At 45.5% G+C, this 24,801-nt stretch overlaps 1 protein-coding gene across 1 annotated transcript in view; it reads right to left on the reverse strand.

Annotated features, from left to right (window-relative positions):
• Positions 1-24,801, reverse strand: part of TRPM3 (transient receptor potential cation channel subfamily M member 3) — an 89,167-nt gene that overhangs the window by 58,771 nt on the left and 5,595 nt on the right. The window contains exons 4-8 of the mRNA XM_023752353.1: positions 24,368-24,596; positions 20,827-20,994; positions 14,116-14,256; positions 7,083-7,211; positions 1,861-2,112 (exon numbers count right to left, since the gene is read on the reverse strand). Of these exons, the coding sequence (XP_023608121.1) occupies positions 1,861-2,112; positions 7,083-7,211; positions 14,116-14,256; positions 20,827-20,994; positions 24,368-24,596 (919 nt within the window). The remainder of the gene's footprint in view (positions 1-1,860; positions 2,113-7,082; positions 7,212-14,115; positions 14,257-20,826; positions 20,995-24,367; positions 24,597-24,801) is intronic.

Here is a 24,801-nt window from a genome sequence, read left to right on the forward strand (position 1 = left end):
ATTCATACACTCACATATTTTTATATATAACTTGGGTAAAGGGTCCACTGATCCTCCCTTCTAAATGTCTCCCGTAGACTCTAAGTTGAGACTCTGCTTTTAGACGTAGGAATTTTCACCACAATCTCAAATTCACTACTGAAGTAGAAAGAAGATTATATAACAGGCAGGGTAATAGAGTAAGATGCTTTTCTTTTTTCTATCCAAAATACCCAAATGAACTGGGATACAGTTTTGGGATTAGTCTTAAATTCAAGCTTGTTCAATTTAAGGTTTTCCTCTCTAGAATGGGTTTGGAATATTTTCCCTAAACAATGCTGTTGTTATACACACCAAGCTTTTGTACAAAAGTGTCAGGAATAGAGCAGAATAACTATACTCACCAATTTCTCCCCATTTCATTGTATTTTAACAGATATAATATGAACATAATAACAGATACAATTTATCAACTACCTACTATGAGCCACCTACTGTTGGCTATTTAACATGTGTAATTTCTAATCATCACAACAACCGTACAAGCTCTGCATCTATTATAACTACTTAAGAAATGATTAAACTGAGTTTCAAAGAGGTTAAATGAATTGTTCAAGGTGTCATCACCCCTTCCTTTTGGATTCAAGTTTTCCCTCTCTTTACATGACTTTGTCAGTGCTTTTGTAGGAAGAGTTGGTTACTTAAGATTCCTTTTAGTAGAGTTTCACACACATCCACGTAATAAATATTGATTTGTTGACTGAAAGGTAAGCAGCAATAACGTATATTATTTTAAAACTTGAGTAAGAATGATAAAGAACACCTATTGACCAACTGTTGGTTTCAATAGCTCATAAACGGAAGTGGAGTGGAGGTTACTAACGAAGAGGCTTTTCGATAAGAGGTGTTTGGCATTATAGAATGAATGGCTTGGCTTTTCCACATATGTGCTGTAAAGGTGAAGTAGAGGATACACTGAGAAAAGTGGAAAAACTGACTTAAAAAACCAAAACAACTCAGGCTCTGATTCTCCCTCTGGTGAGTCTGGAGAGGGAGCTGGTTTACTTGGGCTCTCCCAGGTTCACACTAAGGCTGTTCCCCTAGGGCTTGGTCTTTATGGAGGTCTGGAAACTGATGTGGCCAAGAAGTTGGAGCAACTCCGCAGCCATTGTGGGAAGCATATTAGTTTGCCACTTGGGATTCATTAAAAAAAAAAAGATAAGTAGGGCATCATTATAGAACCTAGTTTTTAACAGACATCATTTTCCAGTAGTGTAATAAGACACATGATATAGTGATAGAACTTAATGGTCAATTCAAGCACAACCTAACAACTGAATTCAAATAAATGATGTTTTTCTTCTCTTTGCGTAGGGAAAGGCATTTTCTTAGCACTTCATTAAAAAAAAGTAATGTTAAAAATCTTAAAAATCTGTTATATATTTGGAGTGGAGACTTACTCCTCCAAGATCCAGCAAAAATATAACCTCCATTTGAAACCCTCCCTGACCTCTACTCTCTTTTCTATGTTCCTATTGTACTTTATATACATGTCTATTACAGCATTCTCACACTGAATGGTAATTACTTCTCTTCCTCCTATCTTCAGTCTCATGGAATTTGTATACCCAAATCCTAGTCCAGTGCTTGGCACAAAGTATATACTCTTTATATAGTTTTCAGTAAGTAAATGTGTGAGTGATGGATGATTGTCCAGTTATGTATATAGATGTAGTCAAACTCCAGATTAAAAAATAAAACACCCCCAGGACCATATCAGTTAGACCTTGGCAGCAGGCCCAAATGAATTACCTCCCTCTTCCTATTATTAGCACTCCTCATTTGAGAATTTATCACATGGAATCAGAGAATTCTACTTACCATTTTTCCAATCATCATTACATATGGGCCCAAGTATTTGTTCACGCCGAAGATGTCTAACAGACGGATGTACCAATAAATGATGTTCACACAATAGATGACCCTCCCATCACTCCTGAAGGGCTGGTCTTGGAGACGAAGGATCATTCCAACAGAGAACAGAAGGATGGCTATGAGGTCTGTGACATTCCAGTACTCCTGCAGCCACACCTTCACTTTCTGTAGCAACTTCCCTGGCTCTGACATCAGAATCTAAGGGGCAAGGAAGAGAGCGGGGCTAGTTAGGATTGCGGTCTATATTCTCAGCCCAGTTGCAAAGTGCTTGGCCTATTAGTTGACAACTGTAGCTTGTTTTCTTTTTCTGTGTCTACTGGAATACTTGCATGCTGCCAATGTACAACTGGGCAAAGTGTGGGCCATCCAGAGGCAAATATTCCAGAGGCAGATATAAGTAATAAGTTTGATCTTTAGGGTTGCCTCACAATTCCTAGACATGAATTAGGGTTTCCCCTGTAAAATGATTGATTCTTAATACCCCACAAATCTCTGAAATCCTCCTCCATCTGAGTCAACAGCACCACCCTATTGAATTACTCAGACCACCATCTTGGAGGACTCCTTTATTCTTCTCTTTCACACCAGATTCTTTACATCAACATGTCCTATCACCTCTATTTCTAAATCTTACCACTTCTCACCACCTCCACTGCTGCCACTCTATCGTAAGCCCCATCACATCTCCCAGATGACTGCCACAGCCTTCTAACTGGCATCCCTGCCGCCACTGTTGCCCGCGCTGCCTCAACCCGTTCTCTGAGCAGCACACTCTTTACAAACGTAAGCCATGCTCTGGGTGGGGATTCCACAGTTTTATGTATAGGTAAAAACTCACCAAGCTGTACCCTTACAAGTTATTTCCTTACAAGTAAATTACACCTCAATTTAAAAAGAGACTTGAGAGATAAACAAGAACAATAAATACTAAAGCCAATTTTGATAATTGAATGCTCCAATCATCTATGATGCTTTCATTACAGAGAAAGATCCAAGCTCCTTGATGTGACCTCATTTGATGGCCTACCATACTCTCCTCATTCCCCATCCTGCAGCCATGGCGGTCTGCTCTTAAGCATGGCAAATGCATTCTAGGCGCAGGCCATTGGCACTTGTTCCTTCTGTTGGGCATTTTTCTTCTCCAAGATTTTTACATGTTTGGCTTCTCCTCATCCTCATCCTCAAGGTCTCTGCTCACGTTTTTCCTTCTTAGGTGACCTTCCTTGAGTGCCCTCCCTGCAGTGGTCTCCACAGCCCCAAGTCACTCTCTGTTACTCTATTCTATTTTTTGAAGATTTTATCACTATATGAAATTAACTTCTGTGTGCATGTATAGTATGTGTGCCTATGTGTCTGTTTATCTATCTATCTATCTATCTATCTATCTATCTATCAGCTACCTATCTATCCATCCACCATCTCTCTCCACTAGACTCTAAATTCTGAGGGTAGACCCTGTGTTCCCCAGAGCCTGTTACATAATACTCAAAAAATATTTGTGGACTGACTGATTGTTGCAAAGACAACTCACAGCAATTCTCCAGTCCCTTTACTGCTGGGTGGGGCTCTGACTGAGCTTAATTCTAGAGGAGCCTTTTTGCTCACACACACTCTATGAAATGAACAGATACATAGCAGGAGTCGCCACCCATCCCGTCCCACAGCCTGCCCCAGGATACGAGGAGCCAGGGAAGCCAGCCTACTGAGGCAACGTCACAGGGCTACTTGTAGGAATCATTTGTGTTTACCCCTGAGCTTCCATCTCTTTGACTTATGACCCACCCCTTTCCCAACTCAGAACCTCTCAAAGGAGAGAGAAAAGACTGGGGACAGTTCTAATCTGCAGCTATGTATTTGAATTGGCCTATCCCTCTTTATGGCTTACTTTGGCCTGAAATAATAAGGAAGGGAGGTCATTGTAAGTCAGGACGAGGGCTTGGAAGGCTAAGCAAGCTACCAGGAGCCACCTGCTAACCTCATTCCTAAACCAGGCCTTCTTAACCGTTAGCGTGGATCAGGATTACCTGGGGGACCGCAGGTAGCTGGGCCCTACGCCTGGCGTTTCTGCTTCAGTTTGCCTGGTGTGGGGCTTGAGGATTTACTTTTCTAACAAATTCCCAGGCGAAGCTGGTGAACGCAGATTGAGAACCACTGCCTCCTGCATCAGGAATTCCCGCAGCTGCTGTTGTCCCCGTGGCTTCTCACCCCCACTCCACCCTACGTGGGCAAAAACCTGTGTGTGCACCTGTGGGGGCAAGGAGGAGGGGGCCACGAGTTTCTCTAACCCTTTGCCCACACTTTCCTAAAAGTGTTCAACACAAGCTTTACAGTATCATTTTTTATTTATTCTTTAAAATATATTTTTTTGATTTTTCAGAGAGGAAGGGAGAGTGAGAAATATCAATGATGAGAGAGAATCATTGATTGGCTGCCTCCTGCACGCCCCCTACTGGGGATTGAGCCCACATCCTTGGCATGTGCCCTTGACTGGAATTGTACCCGGGACCCTTTAGTCCGCAGGTCGACGCTCTATCCACTGAGCCAAACTGGCTAGGGCTATAGTATGGCTTTTTAAACAGCGAAAATATTCTTGTGATTTCCCAACATTAAAAAAATAAAAAGTGACAAGCTAACTGGCTGGAGGTGAAGCTGGAGTGGGAAGTCGAGCCCCACCCTCCGCCCCTGTCACTTCTCCAGCTGCCTCGGAGGCACCTCTCAGGCTCGAGGAGGATCCCGGGTTGGCACCCACTGAAAGAACAATGGGCGGGCCTAGCGGGGGACTAGTCAAGTTTAAGACCTAGTCCCCTTTCCAGCTGTGGACTACAGAAAAATAGCCCAAACAAACCCGGAGTCTTACCAGTACTTTCCATGACAGTGAAGTGGGGATGTCGGAACAGCCCCGTTGACCTCACAGTGGTGGGGAGGACCCCATGAGACAATGTCTACCAGCACACGCTGTAAACAGTCCCGCGCCATTAAGGGATTACCGTGGCTTGTTGGGGTGACTACACGCAGAAGTATGTGGTTCTGGGAATGGGAGGGCAGCTTGCGAAACCACATATCCCTGTATATCCCTCCTCAGAAGCCTGCAAACTTGGCCATGTTTCCAGGGTCTTGCACCTGAGATCTTGCGGGCCTGGGGCCTGCGTGCTGACTGTGAGGAGGGACCTGCGGGGTCTTTGCTCTCTTGGCAGCTGAGCGTTTCTCGAAGGGGTTCAGGGCCATGGGATGGGCAGGAGGGGGCTGTCTCCCCAGGCTGAAGAGGAAAAGGTCAGACACTGAGGTGGTAGGTCCTCCGACCTCACAGCTTCCTCAGAAGCCAGGGCTCTCCTGCTGAACCCCCGCTGACCCTCTGCTGACCCCTGCTGACCCAGGCTCCGAGCCCTCTGCTATTACATGCCACCTCAGGAGAAATGGATATGCAGCCCGAGGTTCCTGGCAGCCCGCCTGCTTGGCCGCGTCTTCCAGAACAGGCTGTGGAGTACAGGCTGCTCCCTGTCTTCTTCCAGTCCCGTCCCTGGAGAGAGTCCAGCCTCCTTGCTCTAGTCTTTCCCTTTTCTGCTTATCGCAGGGAAGGAGGCGCATCTGGGCGTCAAATCACAGGGGAGCGAGCTGCCACCTCTCAGCGACCGAGTCCTTAGCGGGAGGAGGTCTCAGTTCTCAGAGAGCCACGCAAAGACCACGCAAATGTACGCAAAAAGCCACACCCGGGTCAGGAAGTAGAGGCCTATGGACTGGTCAGAGCAAGGCAAGAGGGCAAGGCATTTTTTTTTTTTAAATCTAGTCCCTTATAAAATGGGAGTAATGTACCCACAGCCAAACTATGATTTTTTACGTTCTCAATAGGAAGGGGTCTAATAAATACTGCATCTTTCCCTCTATAGGAGAACATTGTAGAGCTGAGACCTAAGCTAGTAAGGGCCTTTTAACCTGTTTTTGTAATGAAAACAATGGTGGATTTGTGGATTCGCAGGAATCCTTTTTCCCGTGGAACTCAATAGATTTCCCCACTCACTGTAGTACAGAGAGGAGGATGTTCGGGATAGAGGGAGCAGGAGACTTGACAGGAGCCTTCTTCCAGGAAAGGCCTCTCCTGCAGTGCAGTGTCAGGGGGAAATGCAGAGGAATCATACCCACAAGCCTGCCTTCCCTATGGGTTTGGGAACGGGAGCTTGGGGAGGCTTTGAATAGGGTTGCAGCGCCCTCTGGTGGACTTTTATTCATTTGAGCAGTTCTGTACGTGATGGCCTCTGAGGCTGACTTAACTGTCATGTGGGGGTGGTGTTATGATGGCTCCTTTAACTCCACGGGGTTAGGGGGGGTGGGGGGGGGAAGAGAGGGACCTACACTCTCAACCTGAAGGGTGAGAAATATGCTCAGTTCACTCCAGTGACGCCCGGGGCTGGTGCCCAGCAAGTACATAACAAATAGTGAGAAGGAATAAATCAGAGAACAAATTAACTTCCTAGAGCAGGTGAAACGCACTTGGAGAATCATAGGTATTGGCGCACCCTGTCCAAAGAAACACCCAGAGGGATGGGTTTGCAATGGGAGTTAAAATCGGAAAGATTTAAAGATTAAAAAAAGGTAAAAAGTGGAAAAACTTAAAAAGTCATGTTTATAGGGAGAAGTAAACACTTTTGTAAACAGCCCAGCCAGTGTGGCTCAGTGGTTGAGCATTGACCTATGAACCAGGTAATCACGGTTCGATTCCCCGTCAGGGCACATGCCTGGGTTGCCAGCTCGATTCCCAGTGTGGGGCATGCAGGAGGCAGCCGACCAATGGTTTTTCTCTCATCATTGATGTTTCTACCTCTCTCTCCCTCTCCCTTCCTCTCTGAAATCAATAAAAATATATTTAAAAACAAACAAACCTTTAAATAGTGTTGAAAACAACTTGAGGGATTCCTCGGGCAAATGCTATGTGAGCAGGAAATGTACTAATCCTTAGGGCTCATGGAGTGATGACCCTGGGAACTCACTGGAGGCCTCCCCCGGGGTTGTCTGCAGTCCTTGAAGCCACGTCCACATTTCTGTGGCCACATTAGAGAACATTCTCTTTAATGTTCTGGATTTGCTTGGATCGGGAGCGTCCCCCTCTCCCCACCATGCACAGATGTAACCGACCACGGTGTTTTCCCTCAGTTCTTTTTTATGAAAGTGGTTACCTCTCTCATCTTCTCTATTCCCAGGGTGAAAATGTAGGAAATGACGATCCATTCCTGGGTGGAAGGCCAGCGCTCCATCTTCACTAACACGATATAGTTGAAGAGCATCAGGTATCCGATGTACGCCAGCTGTAAGGAAACACAATACGGTGCTCTGGCTGCGAAGGCCCGGGAGCCCTGCCCTTGGGCAAGGCTACCTCACAGCAGGACAAGAAAAAGGTCAGCGAGCGGGACTCGGAACTCATGAACTTCAAAGCTCTAAACTCTCCAAAGGATATAAAAAGATGGTAACATTGGGAATAATTTGATATGCAATCTCCCTTTTGACTCTTACATTTGTCTCTGTGTCATGAAGCATCACTTCGTTTTGCAAGGACCCAGGCTCTCATGTCTGCCTGGCTAAAAAGGGAACCTCTTCGCCCCAGAGCTGCGCTTGCTCATGCGTGAGCTCGAGGTTCTTGAACTAGGGCAGCACAGTGGATCGTTGCCTAATGAGTGCCAGGTGGATTGAATGTCGGTAAGAAGGAAAAGAAGACGCTTGCTATACTTGTAAATCGGTCGAGCCAACACAAAAATAGCCTGGACTTTATCTAGAAGCCTGACTTGAATTCTCTTCTGAGATACTGTCTCTTTCCCCCCACCTCCTCCTACCTTAGGATGGTTGGCCTGACAGTGCCCTGGCAGGGTTTTACCTGTTTCTCATTGCACCACCTTCCTGCCCTATTCAAGTTGGAATATTCCTTCCTGGTTTCTGCTTCTTTGAAACAAAACAAGGGAAAACAAAGCAATGTTTTCGAGAGAAATGGCCGACCGTGTGGCCATTCTGTGTGGCTGAGTGTAGCTTGGAGTGAGCTCATGAGGCGCTGGCATCAGAGACTGAACCCTGTTGGGACTGGCTGGCTCGCTTGCTGGGTGTCCCTGGGAGCCTCGGGGTTCAGGTTTGGTGACATCCCTGGTGGACTCAGTTATGTCTACATGGCCGGAATGTAGGAGGGCTGGTGGGTTCTTGCACAGGGGCTGGGAGCCTAGGAGGGAAGACTCACCTAGGGGGAATGGCATATCAGTTAAACCTTTTCTAGGCAAAGCTTCAAGCTGAGGAAGGCACTTGCTGGCTCAGGGGCCTTAATATGAGTCAAAGGTATTTTTGGAGATCCTATTATGTTGACACATTTATAAATACAGCTGTATAATTTCTCATCTCTTAAAGGCAAAGGATGGAGGCCTTGAGGTTCTGGAGATACAAGGAGAAACTGGCAGCCTACAGAGCTAGAGAAATGCTGCTTTCCCTACTAATGGCCTGGGAGGTTTGTTCGTGTACACCCACCCCCTCAGGGACCGTCATTCGTGTACACCCACCCCCTCAGGGACCGTCATTTTAACCCACGTCTCAGTTCCTCCCCCACTCCCTCAGGATCATTAGCACATCGTGAATGCCTCACCTGAAAAGAGTCTACTCGACCTGAAATCCTGTGGGGTGGTGTTTAAAATGGCATTTGGTTCACCTGGTTGCTGTTTACCATCACACACCCTAGTCCCCGTGCATATGGCATTTTACAAGCGGCAAAAAAAGGACTTCGATGGTTAAACTCTAAAATGTACTCTCAGCCTCCTTCTGACCTGAAATCCTTCTCCCTTTCTTGTTGCTTCCTTCTCCTGTTGGATCCTATTCTATTACTTCTAGGTGAAATGAATCTTGTTAACTGCCCTGGTTTTTTTTTATCATTTTACCCAATTCATTGCAAAACATTACAAAACATTATCTTCTCTTGTCACATGTAGGCCCAGTGACACACAACTTCTTTCAGGACCTTTGCATATTAGTACTTAAGTACAGGCAAACAACCGGAGATCTTGCAGTTCAGTTCCAGACCACTGCAATGAAGCAGGGATCACAATAAAGCCAATCATCATCTTTTTGCTGGGGGAGGGTCTTGCCTTCAATTTGTAAGAGACACAGCATCTGGGAAGGGCAATAAAGCCAAGCGCAATAAAACGAGGTGTGCCTGTAACTCTGTTGCCTAATGAGTTTGCCGACCACTGGTAGCGTATTTGTTTGGTGGAAGGAATAGTGTTTGGGGAAAGGAATGTAGACACAGAAGTCAGTCAAACTTGGATTTCAATCCTATCTCAAGTACTTGCTGGCTGCATCATTTTGTGATTTCACTTCACCTGCTTGGACCTCCATTCTGGGAAATGGAGATGACTACTCCTGGCTTTACAGAGCTTTTGAAAGGTTTGGGGTGTTTGTGAGAGGGGATATGCATTTAGCTCAGTGATTCCCAAACTGGCTCAATGGATGGTGGCTAACCTCCACAAGTAGGGCTTTAAGCATGTTTAACAGCACAACAGAGGAGCAGCCGCTGTGCTGGAAACAACCTATCTTAGAACTTGCCGAGATTCATGGAGCCGGCTGCAGACCTCAACATGACATACTTAAATGGTGTGTGTGTGTGTGTGTGATTAGCTCCTGACGCAGTGCAGAGGCTCAATGGATGGTGGCTAACCTCCACAAGTAGGGCTTTAAGCATGTTTAACAGCACAACAGAGGAGCAGCCGCTGTGCTGGAAACAAGCTATGTTAGAACTTGCTGAGATTCATGGAGCCGGCTGCAGACCTCAACATGACATACTTTAATGGTGTGTGTGTGTGTGTGTGTGTGTGTGTATTCACACACATATTTTGTGAGTTTTAACAAACTCTATGTAGAATGTCAAAGCTTTGAAAAGGAATATAACCTATGATTCTTAGTTAAGCCAGCGGGAATCCTATAAGAATTGTTATGCTTATATATCCTCTTTAGAAATTTCCCATTAACCAAGGTGTATGACTCCTAAACCATGAAATGCAAGCGCCAAAGCCTGCCTCAGCTGCCTGTGGATCCCGGTGGGGCTGTGCCATTCCTTGCCTCCTTTTCCTACTGCCGCTAGAGAGTGGAGGGGGCACGTGGCGTTTTTTATAGGAAGGAGTCCGTCCCTGCTGATGCCCTCTGACCTGGGGCCATGTCACCTTGAATTTGCATCCTCTCTAGCTGGGCACTTGAAGCCAGCTCTGATCACAGACATGGCCTGCGAGCCAGCTGGGTCCCTCCCTCCTTTCCTCTTGGAGCAGAAGGGGACCCAACCTGCTCCTCCGGAAACTCGCTATGACACAGAAGTGAGGTTATGTGCAAGTGAGGTGTGTTCCACTTTCAGGACCTTGAGCGTGTAGAAGGAGATACTTTTGGAATTAAGGCTGGGAAACACTCTTACAGAAGAGAACACCACAAAAGCACATGGCCCTGTTGACCTAAAGCTGACTTTTACGGTGAAGCATCCTTGGGGATTTAAAAGGTTGACACCCCCCATCTCCATTTACTTCCTTGAGGTTGGGTTTGGTCAATACATAAATGTGGATTTCTGAAAACCGTGTAAACACAATCGAACATGCCCGGAGCATCCAGTCTGATGGGATTCCTGAGGCTGATCCAGCCAGCCAGGCGGAAGGAGCGGATACGCCCCCACTCCTCAGAGAGGCGGCTTCCCCGCCAGCGCCTATGAAACAAGGGAAGCAGTGCATCCCGTTTCCAGGCCCACCAGGCTCACCTGGGAAGCTTGTTACACACACAGCTCCTCAGGCTCCTCTCCCTGCACACTCAGTTTAGTGGGTCTGTGATGGGGCCCGGACTTGCATTTCCAACAAATCCCTTATCATGATGGAAACACTGGGCTAAAAACTAGCCCTCCGTCTGGGCTGGTGGTTGCCAGTTCTGGCTGCTCATTGTGACTGCCGGGGAGCTCTGAAATACCCTGGTGCCCAGGCTGTGCCCCAGACCAATGCCGCCAGAATTTCATCAATGAGTAGCCAAGGCAGAGAACCAGGGCATTTGTGATTTAAAAACCTTCTTGGCTAACAACTTGCCTCAGATGAAAAATGGGGACTGGAGTAATCAAGGAAATAAAATGAATACAGAACACAGGTCAAGAAAAAAAGAGAAATGCCTGGGAAGGACCAGAGAAGGGAGCGCTCTTCATAAAGGGATGGGTAATTCTCCTATTGGCTTGGTTTCTGCTCTCAGTCCGGGACCTGCAAATGTTTTGTAAAGGGCCAGATAGTTCATTTTTAACGCTTTGTTGACCTGATGGGCTCTGAAGCAAGTAATCCACTCAATAGCATAAAAGCAGCCAGGGTGTAGGTCTGTGGTTGGCAAACCGCGGCTTGCGAGCCACATGCGGCTCTTTGGCCCCTTCAGTGTGGCTCTTTCACAAAATACCATGTGCAGGCGCGCACGTACTGTGCGATTGAAACTTCGTGGCCCATGCACAGAAGTCGGTATTTTGTGGAAGAGCCGGTATTTTGTGGAAGAGCCACACTGAAGGGGCCAAAGAGCCACATGTGGCTCGCAAGCCGCAGTTTGCCGAGCTGCAGTTTGCCCACCACTGGTGTAGGTGAATGAGTGAATTGGCTGTGTTCTAATAAAACTTTATTTATGGACACTGCAATGTAAATTTTATATAATTTTTATGTGTCACAGAGTATCCTTCCTTTGATTTTGTTTCAACTCTTTAAGAATGTAAATCCATTCTTAGCTCACAGGCCACAACAACAGCAGTGGCTGGATTGGGCCCGTGGGTTCCAGCTCGTCAAGCCCTATTCTAGGCGAGACACCGGGGCAGCCCTGAATAAGAGGAAGGACAGACCTGAGCAAAATGCAGTGAAAATATTACCTTGATGAAACTATTAGATTCGGGAAAGTGTATATGAACACCTAGAACAGTGCCTCATAGTAGGTGTTCAATAACTGATACTTCATTATTGTTGAGTGGGCGAATGAATGAAACACTAACTCTTGCTCCGCAGTAGAACTAGCCTAGGAAGAACAAGGTGCTCTCAGGCACTGTTCTCAGTGCTTTACACGTTTTAACACATCCAATCTTTACTAAACCTCCTACAGCAGGCGCTGTGGTTACCCCCAATCTTAAGAAAGCTGGGGACAGAGTACTAAAGGAACTGGCTTGAAGTCACAAGTTACTTTACTAAGACAGGATTTCTACTCAGGCAGTCTGACTCCCAAGTCCATGCTTGTCACTACTAAGGTGTTTTCTGCAAGGTAAAAATAACCAACATCTGTATATACACATGCATAGAAATAATCTTTCCATGCCTTCGTTATTATTTTTTAAGAGGGAATTAAAAAAATATTAATATATTTAAATTTTGCTTCCCTAAAAAAAGCCCAATCTTTATATTTTGATAATATCCCATCCTCTCTCAAGGCTGTACGTTCAAGCAGGGGTTTTCAACTGGTGGCGATTTTACCCCACAAGGGGACATTTGGCAGTGTGTGGGGACAATGCACCATTGGGGCGTGAAGAGGCCAATGTGCTGCTACAATGAACAGGACAGGCCTCCTTCACCAAGAATTACTCTGCCCCAAATGTCCACAGTGCTGAGAAAGCCCCATTTAAACCCAGCACGCAGTGTTAGCATACAGGGCCGCACGAAAAGCACCTCATCTGGTCACTTGAGTCACTGTGGCCTCAGACTCGGGTTATCCTGTTGCTGACTCAGTGACTGGGATGTAGCTGGTTGTGAGAAAGGCCGAAAATACAGACGTACAGATGCCTCCTTCACCTGGCACAGCTCCACTGTGGCCGGAGAGAAGCAGACACGACCTGGGCCACAGCTCAAACTTAAAATATCGTTGAAAAGTAGAAGTAGAAACCCAACAGTTGAGCCATTTCTACCACATCAGGAGGCTGTTTCAGGGACAGTCTTTCTTTTTTTTTTAAAATATATTTTATTGATTTTTTACAGAGAGGAAGGGAGAGAGACAGAGAGCTAGAAACATCGATGAGAGAGAAACATCGATCAGCTGCCTCCTGCACATCTCCCACTGGGGATGTGCCTGCAACCAAGGTACATGCCCTTGACCGGAATCGAACCTGGGACCTTTCAGTCCGCAGGCCGACGCTCTATCCACTGAGCCAAACCGGTTTTGGCTCAGGGACAGTCTTTCATCGTAGGGGCAGGAAATGTCTGCAGGGTGTGCTCACTGAACAGTATTTGCCATGATTGCAGTTTGCTTTAGTAGTTGCTGCTGCTTTGTTTGCATGTTAGCTGGGTCAGAGCAAGAAAGGTTGTCCGATGACACTACCAGACGGGGAGTGATGACACACTAACGCTACTCATCGTCAGTGGTGTTACTCCTACCACTCTGCTCAGCCCATACCCACCAACGTCCCCCAAACCCAGCGCTGGCATCTAAAATAGGCAACTCTGAAGCCCTGGCTGGGTAACTCAGTTGGTTAGAGAGTTGTCCTGATATGCCAAGGTTGCAGGTTCGATCCTGGTCAGGGCACAGACAAGAATCAACCATTGAATGCATAAATAAGTGAAACAACAAAAATCAATGTCTCTCTCTCTCTTTCTCTCCCCACCCCCCCCAAAAAAACAAAACAAACAAGCAAAAAATACGCAACCAGGAACTCTAATCCAGCGCTCATCCACCTAGAACAGGGAAGCATTTTATAAAATGACATCTATTTTCCTGCTAGACTAGATTCATACTCATCTCACCTCTATTTCTGTAAGTTCTCGCTTTTACTATTCTTTATTTTCTGCGAGGAGCAGAAATGTAGATGCTATGTAAGCTGGCTCACAGACTCCACAAATCTTTCTAAGCGATTGGAAAAAGCAAGGTCTCCCTAAGGCAGTGGTTCTCAACCTTCTGGCCCTTTAAATACAGTTCTTCATGTTGTGACCCAACCATAAAATTATTTTCATTGCTACTTCATAACTGTAACGTTGCTACTGTTATGAATCGTAATGTAAATATCTGATATGCAGGATGGTCTTAGGTGACCCATGTGAAAGGGTCATTCGACCGCCAAAGGGGTCTCGACCCACAGGTTGAGAACTGCTGCCCTAGAGTGTTTGTTTATGCCTGTGTGGTCTTCATACTATGACTCACAGAGGACACCACCCAGGTGCGTGAGAAATTGATGTTGGCTCCTTGTGGCCATCTCTCAGGAAGAAGAAAAGGCAAGATACTCACAGTGTAGAACCAGAACTTCACGATGGGGGCATTGTAGAACTCGTAGATTTTTCTGCCCAAGGGGATTAACCGGTGCCTGCTCTGAACTTCTTCTTCATCCTTCTTCCTGGAAGATTCCCCGTTGCTTCGTCCCAACATTGCCTGCAGAGGGAGAGAATGAATATCATCACAGCAAGGCTCTGGAGGTCATGGAGTTCAATGTGTTCGTTTACACAGGAGGAAAACATGCTCATAGAACCTAAGGCATTGTCCAAGGCTACCAGAGAGTTAGAGACTGTGCCTTTCCTACATGTGCATTTTTTTTCTCTCTCATTTTTAAAAAATATGTTTTTGTTGATTTCAAAGAGAGGGAGGGAGAGGGAAAGAGATAGAAACATTGAGAGAATCACTGATTGGCTGCCTCCTGCACACCCCCCAATGGGGATTGAGCCCATAACCTGGGCATGTGCCCTGACTGGGAATTGAACTGTGTTCATAGGTCAACACTCAACCACTGAGCAACACTGGCCGGGCACCATATTTGTGCTTTTGCATTATACATATAATCTGGCATGGAAGCCCTTAGGGATATTTCTTGACCATTCTTGTCTCTTCCACCCTGGGGACCTCTGGAAGATGTGAGTGACGGGAGAATTCTGAGAGGGAGAAAGAGTGTTGCCTGGGAAGGCCATGACTCTGGCTTGTCTCCTAGTTCCACTATCGTCATATATATTGTGAAACAAGCAGGTCTGGGTTCAAATCGTGTCTTCCCTCATGCTAATGACGCTTAAGTCAAAGGTAAATTGGATCACTAATACCTAACTATTAGAGTGCCTAGAGCTTAGTCAGGTTAGAACATCTCCCCAACCCTTTGGCATCTGCCTTGGTTATCTGATCTCAAACACCACAGAACCTCAATTACTGCTGATGTTAGTTTCATGGCAACTCCTGGACACACTGCCTTCCTCTGCGTGGCAGCGTCATCCAGGCGGGGCTAGAAGCCAGGCCTGACCTGGAGAGGCCCTCATCTCAAGCTGCTGGAGCTTTCCTCAAGAATTATTTCCTTCTCATTCATAAAAATAGCAGCAGCAACAATAATAATGATGTAACATCACGGAAAAGGCAGAATTTGAGAAAAGACAGACACAGGCCTGTCTGGATGGCAAGTGACAGGATGTCCCAAAGATGGCTAAGATCCTAGGGGTGAAGAGTTCCAGGCTTTGGGTCGCTCAGAGGAGCATCGAGTCCTAACTTGGACACTTGGACTCCATGGCACCTTGGTCAAGTTTTTTAACCTCACTGAGACTTAGTTTCTTTGTAGAATGAGGGTAATACTAGCACCTGCTATAGGGTTGGTCTATAATCACTAAGCATCTGGCACTTAAGTATTAGTTGGTCTTTAAAGGGATCTGAGACTTTCTCAAATACTGTTGACTAAAATGATCTAGTTGATATCTCTCATCAGAAAAGAAAGTATGTTATTAGGAGTCTATTACAGCATAATTTCTTGGCTTTAATTCTTTCAATATCATTCTAAGACAAGGTTAGTTCAATAGTGTTTGGGATATAAAATTTTCATTAAATGTGAGAACAAGGTAAAACCTTTTAACTGCTTATAGACTAATTTGGGATAAGAAAAACTTGGGAATACAGGTTTGTAGTTGAGACATCAAATTATAGAAATAATTTCTGGTTATTTTGAAGTTGAGAACACAGACAACCCCTAGGTAATCCTGTTTACAAACCACCTTACATAAAATCCTAGCGAATAAAAGCCTAATATGCAAATTGTTCGATTGGGAGTTCATCTGCTTGCTATGACGTGTGCTGACCACCAGGGGGTGGTGCGGAACATGGTGGGCATTGGTGGCATTGGCAGTGGGCGGCATTGGAGGTGCTGCCGGCCCCAATGGGCCCTGATGAGAGCAGAACCGTGGTAGGATGGTGGAGTAGGTGAGTGGGCGGTGCCAGGCCAAGGTGGGTACGGAGCCCAATTGCCCCACCAATCGCCCCACAGATGGCGACCAGTAGTGGTGGCGGGGGCGGGGCCACCCCCTGGCTCCCAGGCACTGAGGGAGCTGGGTGGGGGACCAGGCCCCGATCCATCACCCCCCAGACAGTGACCAGTGGCCCACAGGCCTGATTAATAAATTAATTTAAAAAAACATTTTTAATACTTTACTTAAACTCATGAAAGATAAGCCATTTAAAAATACATCCACTTTAGAATATAACTGAACAATAAAAGCAAAACAGGTTGTTGTATTTTTGTTTTTGTTTCACCTGCATTGCCAGATAATGTCTTGCATTTTGCCTAATAACGTCTCAACATGCCCACAGACCCAGGACATTGTTCTGACTCTGTTGGGAAAGCCGCTGTCCCTAGAGGTTACCCAAAGATGCCACTCTCCCAGATGCCTAAACCCTCCAAACTGCCTTTACTCTCATCTCACTGTGTTCCCAAATAGCATTGTATTGTTGAGCACATAAATAAGTGAACAGAAGTAGGGTAATTGTGTTTATGTTACATAAATTATAAGTTATACAGGGACAAATATGTAGCCTCAGAGTTTCTTGGAGCCAGTGATCAATATTTATGAAACTCTATTCCTTTCTAGTTTGCTATATCCATCATAAAGATTGATTCAACTTACTGACCAAAACCAACTCCTAACTAGGCCAGAGTATAGAATGGTACCTATTCATTAACTCAAGGTACTTTTCTAGCCAAAGGGTCCATAAAGGAATGGAAGTTACCTTCTCCAGAAATCCTGTTGGTCACAGGCAAATCATTTGTGATTGATAGATATGTGAGTGACGTGGATATTTGAGACAATGACAAAAATAGTCAAAGCTAATATTTTATACCAGAGGCCTGGTGCACGAAATTTGTGCACAGGGTGCGATCCTAGGCCTGGCCAGCGATCAAAGCGCAAGCATCTGGTGTGGAAGGGCAGGCAGGTCTCAGCTGACTTCTGGGCCCTGGGCAGCACCTGGGCCCCACACTCCCCCCTCCACCTGAGTCATGGTGCCCGAGTTCCCACCTGGAGATGTGGTGAACACGGCAGGACACCACAGGCTGGGGCACAGCATGGGCCTCTGGGCCACCCAGCAGTGCTGCATGGAAGCTAGGTGGGCAGCACACTCTCTCCTGGCCAGCCTCACAGACTGACTCCTGCGTGAACCCACAGGGAGCCCGACCGGCCCCTGAGGGCCCGGAAGCTGCAGCCCGTCTCACCTGGAAGAGACCGCACGGGTGCGGAGTGGGCTCCTCATGGGCACCCAGCACCTGAGGCTTCCTGGCATGGGAGCCCTGGCGTCCTGGGGGAGGGTAGCAGGGGGAGTGAGAGCGAGCTCGGCGGATACCCCGAATTCTCACCACACCTCCATCCCCGTCACCTCCACCCCCAGATAGCCAGCGAGAGGTAACAGCCCCCCACCCAGGCACCGCGGGAGGTTGGTTGCTGCCACCCACCCCCCGTATGAGAGAGAGAGAAATATCAATTTGTTGTTCCACTTATTTATGTATTCATTGATTGATTCTTGTATGTGCCCTGACAGGGGATCGAACCTGCAACCCTGCGTATCAGGATGATGTGCTAACCGACTGAATAAAGCATTTTTGATATTTTATTAATTCCAGCCTAAGCAGCTTAATTTGCTGATCTTGTTAATTTCCTTCCCCAGTAGTCAAACATTTCCTTTGCCTACATTCCTTAAAGCAGAATGTAATAGGGCCAAATACAGACAAAACTGCACAATATAAACTTGAAAAATCTTTGCTACCTGAACACAGATGTCAAGTCTGGTAAGAGCCTCTGAGGTGAACGAAGCTAGTAAACGCCACTAAAATTAGCAAAGGAAGGCTGATATCTCACGCACAGCTTTGGAAGGGCCAAGAGAAACGGCCCCGTTCTAAGAGAGGAAATGCTGGTTTTACAAGGAAGCTCAGGTATTAATCCTATAAAAAGAGCAGAGGTGCAACGAATTGCATTCTCCAGTCCTGTCCAGGGTCCGAGCCAATACCAGGGTCCGCACTGTGACAATATTTATCATTAGGGTCAAAGGAAGTCCTACCTTGAAGACAACTGCCATCCAACCCTGACTTTGCCAGCCCACAAGTCCCTTCCTTCCTTCCCTTCTCCCTGCCCTTCCAGCCTGTAGGGAAGAAGATCGAGCAGCAATGACATGTTGGTGTCTTCTACTTGCGTTCTCAATAAACAACCAGGGGCTACTCTCCAGGAAGCAGACTTTGTCTCAGCCCAGAGATGCATCTTTACTGTGGCTTCTTGAAGGGTCAGGTTCCCAAAGCTCTAGACCAGGGGTGGGGAACCTTTTTTTTTTTCTGCCAAGGGCCATTTGCAGCCATACAGAATTATCAACGTAAAAATTAGCCTGCTATATTTGGTCAAACATTTAATTAACTCACCTCTAATGCCTTGGCAAGGCCAAACCAAATGATTTCACAGGCCTTATACGGCCCGAGGGCCGGACATTCCCCACCCCTGCTTGACTGAGGAGAAGGAAGCTGCCTCCTTTATTTTCTTCTTTGAGACCCAACAAGAAAAAAATACTGCCTTCAGCTTCTGGCTACCTTCCTAAAATCCTCCCTCGAGCCTTCTTAGCAAGTATGCCAATGTCAAGGCCATGTCCTACTTGACATAGGAGTCCCATGCATCACTTTCAGATTCTCTCTGCTACATGGTAGATCAAACCAGCTGAGTGCCTACATTTGATACTAGGACAAAAAAAAAAAAATTAGCATAGCCTATCAGCTAAAAGCAGGGCCAATGAAATCTCTATGCCTGGGTTCTAATGCCCGAGTTACAACTAATTAGCGGAGTACCCTTGGGCAATTTAACCTCTCTGAGTCTCAGCTTCCTCATCTATAAGATGGGATAAATAATAAAGGGTGTCCCAAAATTCACGCAAAAAGTAATTTTGATAGAAAACACAGGTTTATAATTAAAAATTGTAAATTTTTTATTGATTCATAAAATATACAGTATAGGGTTACGTATGGAATAGCATATCGGGTAAATGGCCTCCACGGCTTTTCTGGCACATACACTTTTGTTGAAATTTTCCATGACCGAAATGTGGCTGCTCAGGCAATAACAGTTAATGGTGCTCGCTATCTCGACATGATAATCCAGTTTTTTGTGCCATGGAGGCCATTTACCCGATATGCTATTCCATACGTAACCCTATACTGTATACTTTATGAATCAATAAAAAATTTACATTTTTTAATTATAAACCTGTGTTTCTATCAAAATTACTTCTTGCGTGAATATTGGGACACCCTTTTAGTACCTACCTGTGGGATTGTTGTGAGGACTCCACCAGTAAATGCATGTGAAGCACTTAGCACTGTTTAATCAAGGCTTACCTCGCGCTCGACACCAGTGTACATGGTTTACATGCACACTTTTTATATAGTCTACATGCACCTGTAAGCTACTATTATTCCCATGTTAGAGGTTAAAAACTGTGTCTGTGGTTCCAGAGGAGGTGATGGGGCAGGGTTCTGGAGCCAGGGCACACACTCTTTACCCCTCCGCTGAAGCTGTCAATAAAGACCCTGTAGTACTACTACAACGCTGCTGCTCATAATCAAAATAGGTTCTACCCTCGAAGGGTGCAGAGGCCAAAAATATGTTAAGATCCTTAGGGAAGGCAGTCACCCCTATCACAGAGGGAAGTAGACGGCCAATTTTTACACATTGAAACTGAAAGCAAACATTGGCTTTAAACTCAATGAGTCAAAAGCTGTGAATGATTTATCCATCAAAAGAGTGTCCCAATGTATATACCCTGTTACACGTGAGGCTGAAACTGTGCCTTAAAATAGATCTTTAGAAAGGGCCTAGTGGGAGGAGATAGTGTTTATTTGGAGGAAAACGCAATTCACAGAGGTGTCCTACTAGGATAATAATGCAAGGCCTTTTGTCACCTGAGCAAAACCAATTTTTGTTTTCTCCCCTTACAGCTTCTCTGGGTCATCACAGTGACTGGTGAGAGGGCAGGGGAGGGTGGGGCATATCAAGGAGGTCCTGTGGAGTTGTTGCTTGATGTCTCTAAAGCTATGAAGCCTTGTTTGTCCCTTTAACAGCCTGTGATATTTTTAGACCTTGGCTACAATCCAGTGGCAGTCACGCTGCTCCGGCGGGGGTTGCGGGAAGCTGTCCCATGCCCAGCTGCCCCATTTGCCCTGCAGAACAAAGCATCCATGCTCTATAATTACACCAGGAAGAGCTAAGAAAAACCTTCCATACAAACCTCAACATTCTATTAGTCCTGCATTGTGAGCCCGACCCTGAAGACAGATAAAGGCTCAGCTTCTGATCAGAAGAAGAGTTCCAGCTCAGTGAAGCCGGCTGCTCCCAAACCACCAATCTCCTTTCTTTCCTCAAGTGCTGAGGCTGCCACACCACCTGGTTGTTTATACAGCACTACCTGATGGGGAAATTAAGGGTGCCTTGCTTTTGAATTTCATTGGGTTGTCCTGTACCACTAACCCTGGCTGAAAAATTTCACATCTAATTAGTTTCTATAGTCATATTATTTGTGCATAGAGAGGGCACTTTCATAATACCCTGGTCTCACCACTCAAATGAAAGCACCTGGTGGGAGGCTGACCTCAGGAGTTACGGAATCTGAAGCCATATCAATGGGACACGTGGATGAGGGATTGTCCCCATGGACAATAACTGAGGAGTATTTTCTTACTGTCAGTTCCATATCCTCTTCGTCTTTTTCTTTCGTGGGCTTTTCTGGTTCTTCTGGCTCCTTCTCTTGGAGATGGATTTCCTGGGCCTGAGTCATGTAAGGCATGTCGTCTTTGTTCTTGAACTCCAAGCTGAGAATTGAAGGAGGAAGTAGAATTCCCAGAATTACCTAAAGTAATAATAATGATAATAATAATAATCACATTTAAGGGATTAAGATTAGAGTGGTTGCTTAGAATCAGAGGGCCTGGGGGTGGTGTGTGTGTACGAGTGTGTGTGTGTGTGTGTGTGTGTGAGTGTGTAAATGAGTGTTGTGTGTGCCCCAAGGGAGGACCTGCATATTTGAATAACTATGTATATTAATGCTACAAGAGTCATTTGTGTCAACCTGGGAACTGTTATGCACCATGTAGGGTATTTTTACAATAAGCTTCTTTGCCGTAAACATCTTCACCACAAGCATTTTTGCTGTTAAACTAATTGGCTGTAAAGCAATTTTGTCATAAAAGATAAAGTAACTGGTCAACAGTTTGACAGTGTACTCCCGTTTTTATATTACATAAATCTTAGCCCTCATATTGGTCTATACCAGTGGTTCTCAACCTTCTGGCCCTTTAAATACAGTTCCTCATGTTGTGGTGACCTGCAACCATAAAATTATTTTCGTTGCTACTTCATAACTGTAATGTTGCTACTGTTATGAATCGTAATGTAAATATCTGATATGCAGGATGGTCTTAGGTGACCCCTGTGAAAGGGTCGTTTGACCGCCAAAGGGGTCACGACCCACAGGTTGAGAAACGCTGGTCTATACAGTGACAACTAGACATGGAGGTCTTAAAATAGTGAATGATAACTATGTATATCAACTTGGTAGAAAATATGGTGACAAAGTTACTGAAAGTGTGAAATAACAAAGTGTAAAGCCAGATTTCATACTATACTAGAGTATGATCACTGACATATCAGTTTGCAAATCCTTTGGTGATTCGAAGGTGGGGAGTTGAACCCGTATTTCTCATAGAACTTTGCGATGTCTATTAACAGCCATGAGACAAGACGCCAAGAATAAAAACAACAGGTAAGCAGCTCAGCTCAAAAGAGGAGACAGATCAACATGCAATGAATGTATGAGTGCTTAAGTACAACCCACAGAATAAAACCGGGTACATGCACAGTATTATCATGAATCTACACGTTTTAAATGAATTCAGATATTTTGTATTTCATAATAGTCTTCTTAATTTTGTGACGAAAAATGGATTTCACTATGTCCTTTTTAATGTCCCTTTTTATTTTATTTTATTTTATTTATTTTATTTTATTTTTCCACCACCATTTATCCCCCTCGTACGCTCTTCATCTCCAAATCCCTCCTCCCCCTTTACCACACCCCCTCTTCCCATAATCACCACACTATTGCCTGTGTCCATGAGTTCCTTCTCTTTTTTTCTTTTTTGCTCCATCTTTCCACCTCCCCTAACACCCCCCCCGCCGACCAGAGCTGTCTGCCTGTTCTCTATCTATGAGTCTGCTAATTTTTAAAATTTTATCTTGTACAGAAAAATTGCCTTATGGCCAATTAGTTTTGTGGCAAACATGTTTGTGGCAAAGCAGCTCATTGCAAAAATGCCTAGAACCGTTGTGCACAATAGCTCAATCTGATTTTGGAGAAACAAAGCATCTTACCAAAATATATATTACCCAATTAAACTCACTTTGCATGGGGGAAACTGAGGAAAAAGAGAGCGCCTACCCAAGGCAAGAGTGGGAAAGAACTGAGTCTCCCATTTAGGCATTAAACAGCACTTGATTGGTGAAATCAATTCATACGTATATCCATTGGCATTTATTTGCTAGTGTGTCAATTGGAGTTGATCGTGTCATCTAATTATCTCTAAAAAATGCTGTCCTAAGTTGACCTTGAGAAAGTCCATGTAGGAAAGCATTTTATTCATTATAGAGCTTTCCCCTGTCATCTACTACTATCCCACAGAAACACACACATACACACCCCAGCGGGCTCTGTATTCACTACGGGAAGCCTCTGTTCAAATACAGGGTCCCGCACTGTATTTCTCTCATGTCTAAACAGCATGCTTAAGTCTCTATGTGACGATACTGAATCCACGGGCCTTTTTCACAAGAAGTAACCCCATTCTCGGTTTGCCAGGACAATGCATTTCTGAGTGATAGTACTGACATCTGACTTGTGTTTCCTAAATCTTCCACCTCTCTCCTAATCCTAAAATGGTTCTATTGCACAAGATTCCAGAATATGAACCGAGGTGAGGGGCAAAGAGGATCCTGGAGGGTAAGTAAAAATAATTCTCAAATAACAAGTTAAGGACAGCCCATGCTCGAATGCCTGCAGGGACTCTGGAGCAGCTAAGGGAAAAGGGAGAGCGATGGCCCTGAACTCAGGGTGCCTGGCAGGCTGGGCAAGCTCAGGTGGCCTGCTGGCAGCCTTCAGGGGACGTGACACCCTGTCCTTGGAGCTGACAGCCAGGCTTGGCCAAGGTCACCAGCAGCACAGCTAGGGAACACCCATGACCCACTTCATGGCAACCTTCTGTGACTCCTGGCCAAGAGCCCATGGGAGGGTGGAGCAGAGGAGGGGGTGCTGGTTCAGCCAGGGTGGCCTCAGTGATCCCTCTGGTCCCGTGGCCCTTCTGCTTTGGGCTGCTCTCAAAGTTACCCAGATCAGGTGGTTCTAGGTAAATATGAGCCTGGTTTCACTTGTAACAGCCACAAATTCTAAACAGATGAACTATTTTAACATTCATTTAATCTTCCCCCTCCTATTTTTGCCTTTCTTTTACTTCTTTCAGTTTAATGTTTTCTTTAAAAAACATTAAGAAAACATACAAAGCAAAGCCACACATTATTCTTATACTTCAATCCTAGAGGTAACACTACAATGTACTGTGTATTGTTCCTGTTTGGTTTTTTTAAAAAACATCATCTATACAATTGTAACTGTACATGTACATGCTTTAAAAAAACAAAAATGGTCTCAGGTTACATACATGATGATCTGCAACTTTGTTTTTCTTCATTTAAGAATAGATCAAGATTATCCAGCAATGTCTTTACCTATAAATCTATCTCACTATTATTTCAGTTTAAACAATTTCTCAAGTACAGCTGAATAAGAGCCGATGTCTCTTTTGACCTGATGTAGAGAAGGCCAGGGTATTCCATCTGCCTCGCAGTGAACAGTTGCCCAGGTAAACGACTCCTTGTACAGCATAGCTTGTGCCAGAGCACATGGCACCCCTGCGGAACCTGAGTGAGACTATCACATTTTGGATCTTCTGAAAAATATTAATGCCTAGGCACCATCTCTATCGATTTAGCAAAATTTAGAGGAGGTCTTAGCCTCTACATGAAAACACTACACAGAAGATCCTGGTGCAGTTGGAGTGTAGAGTCACCCTCCTGAGATATGAAAATGCCTAATCCCACTGCATATTCAGCTTGGAAAACTCCAACCAAGCCTCTGGTGCTCATAGCCAGTAGGGCCTTCTGGCTGCACTGACCTTGAGGCCTGAGTTCTTGCGCATCCGGAGCCGGCCCATCCACATGTCTGTGAGCAACATCTGGCTGCACGTGTGCGCGATGAAGTCGCGGTGCTTGGCAGCCACCGCGAGCTGCAGGCATGTGGCGTTGCTCCAGTTCTTTAGCTCATATGTCAGCAGCTTCATGGCCAGTTGCTCATCCTGCTTGTAGGACTGGTCTAGGAGCTCCACGGCCAGCTGGCCAAAGTCCCTGAAAAAGAGAATGTGAAGGGCCATCTTTTAGCCATCTTGGAGTCTTAGATGATGAAAGTGGAGACCCACTGGCCAAGCCAAAAAAGGTGGGTTCTGAATGGCCTATGGTTCATTCATTCATCCAACCAACATCCATTAAACAGCTCTACGTGCCAGACACCGTGTTTAGGACTAAGGGCGTAAGTCAAACAAGGCATGACCCC

The sequence above is a fragment of the Myotis lucifugus genome, unplaced genomic scaffold, assembly GCF_000147115.1.
Source record: "Myotis lucifugus unplaced genomic scaffold, Myoluc2.0 scaffold_31, whole genome shotgun sequence".
NCBI lineage: Eukaryota > Metazoa > Chordata > Mammalia > Chiroptera > Vespertilionidae > Myotis > Myotis lucifugus.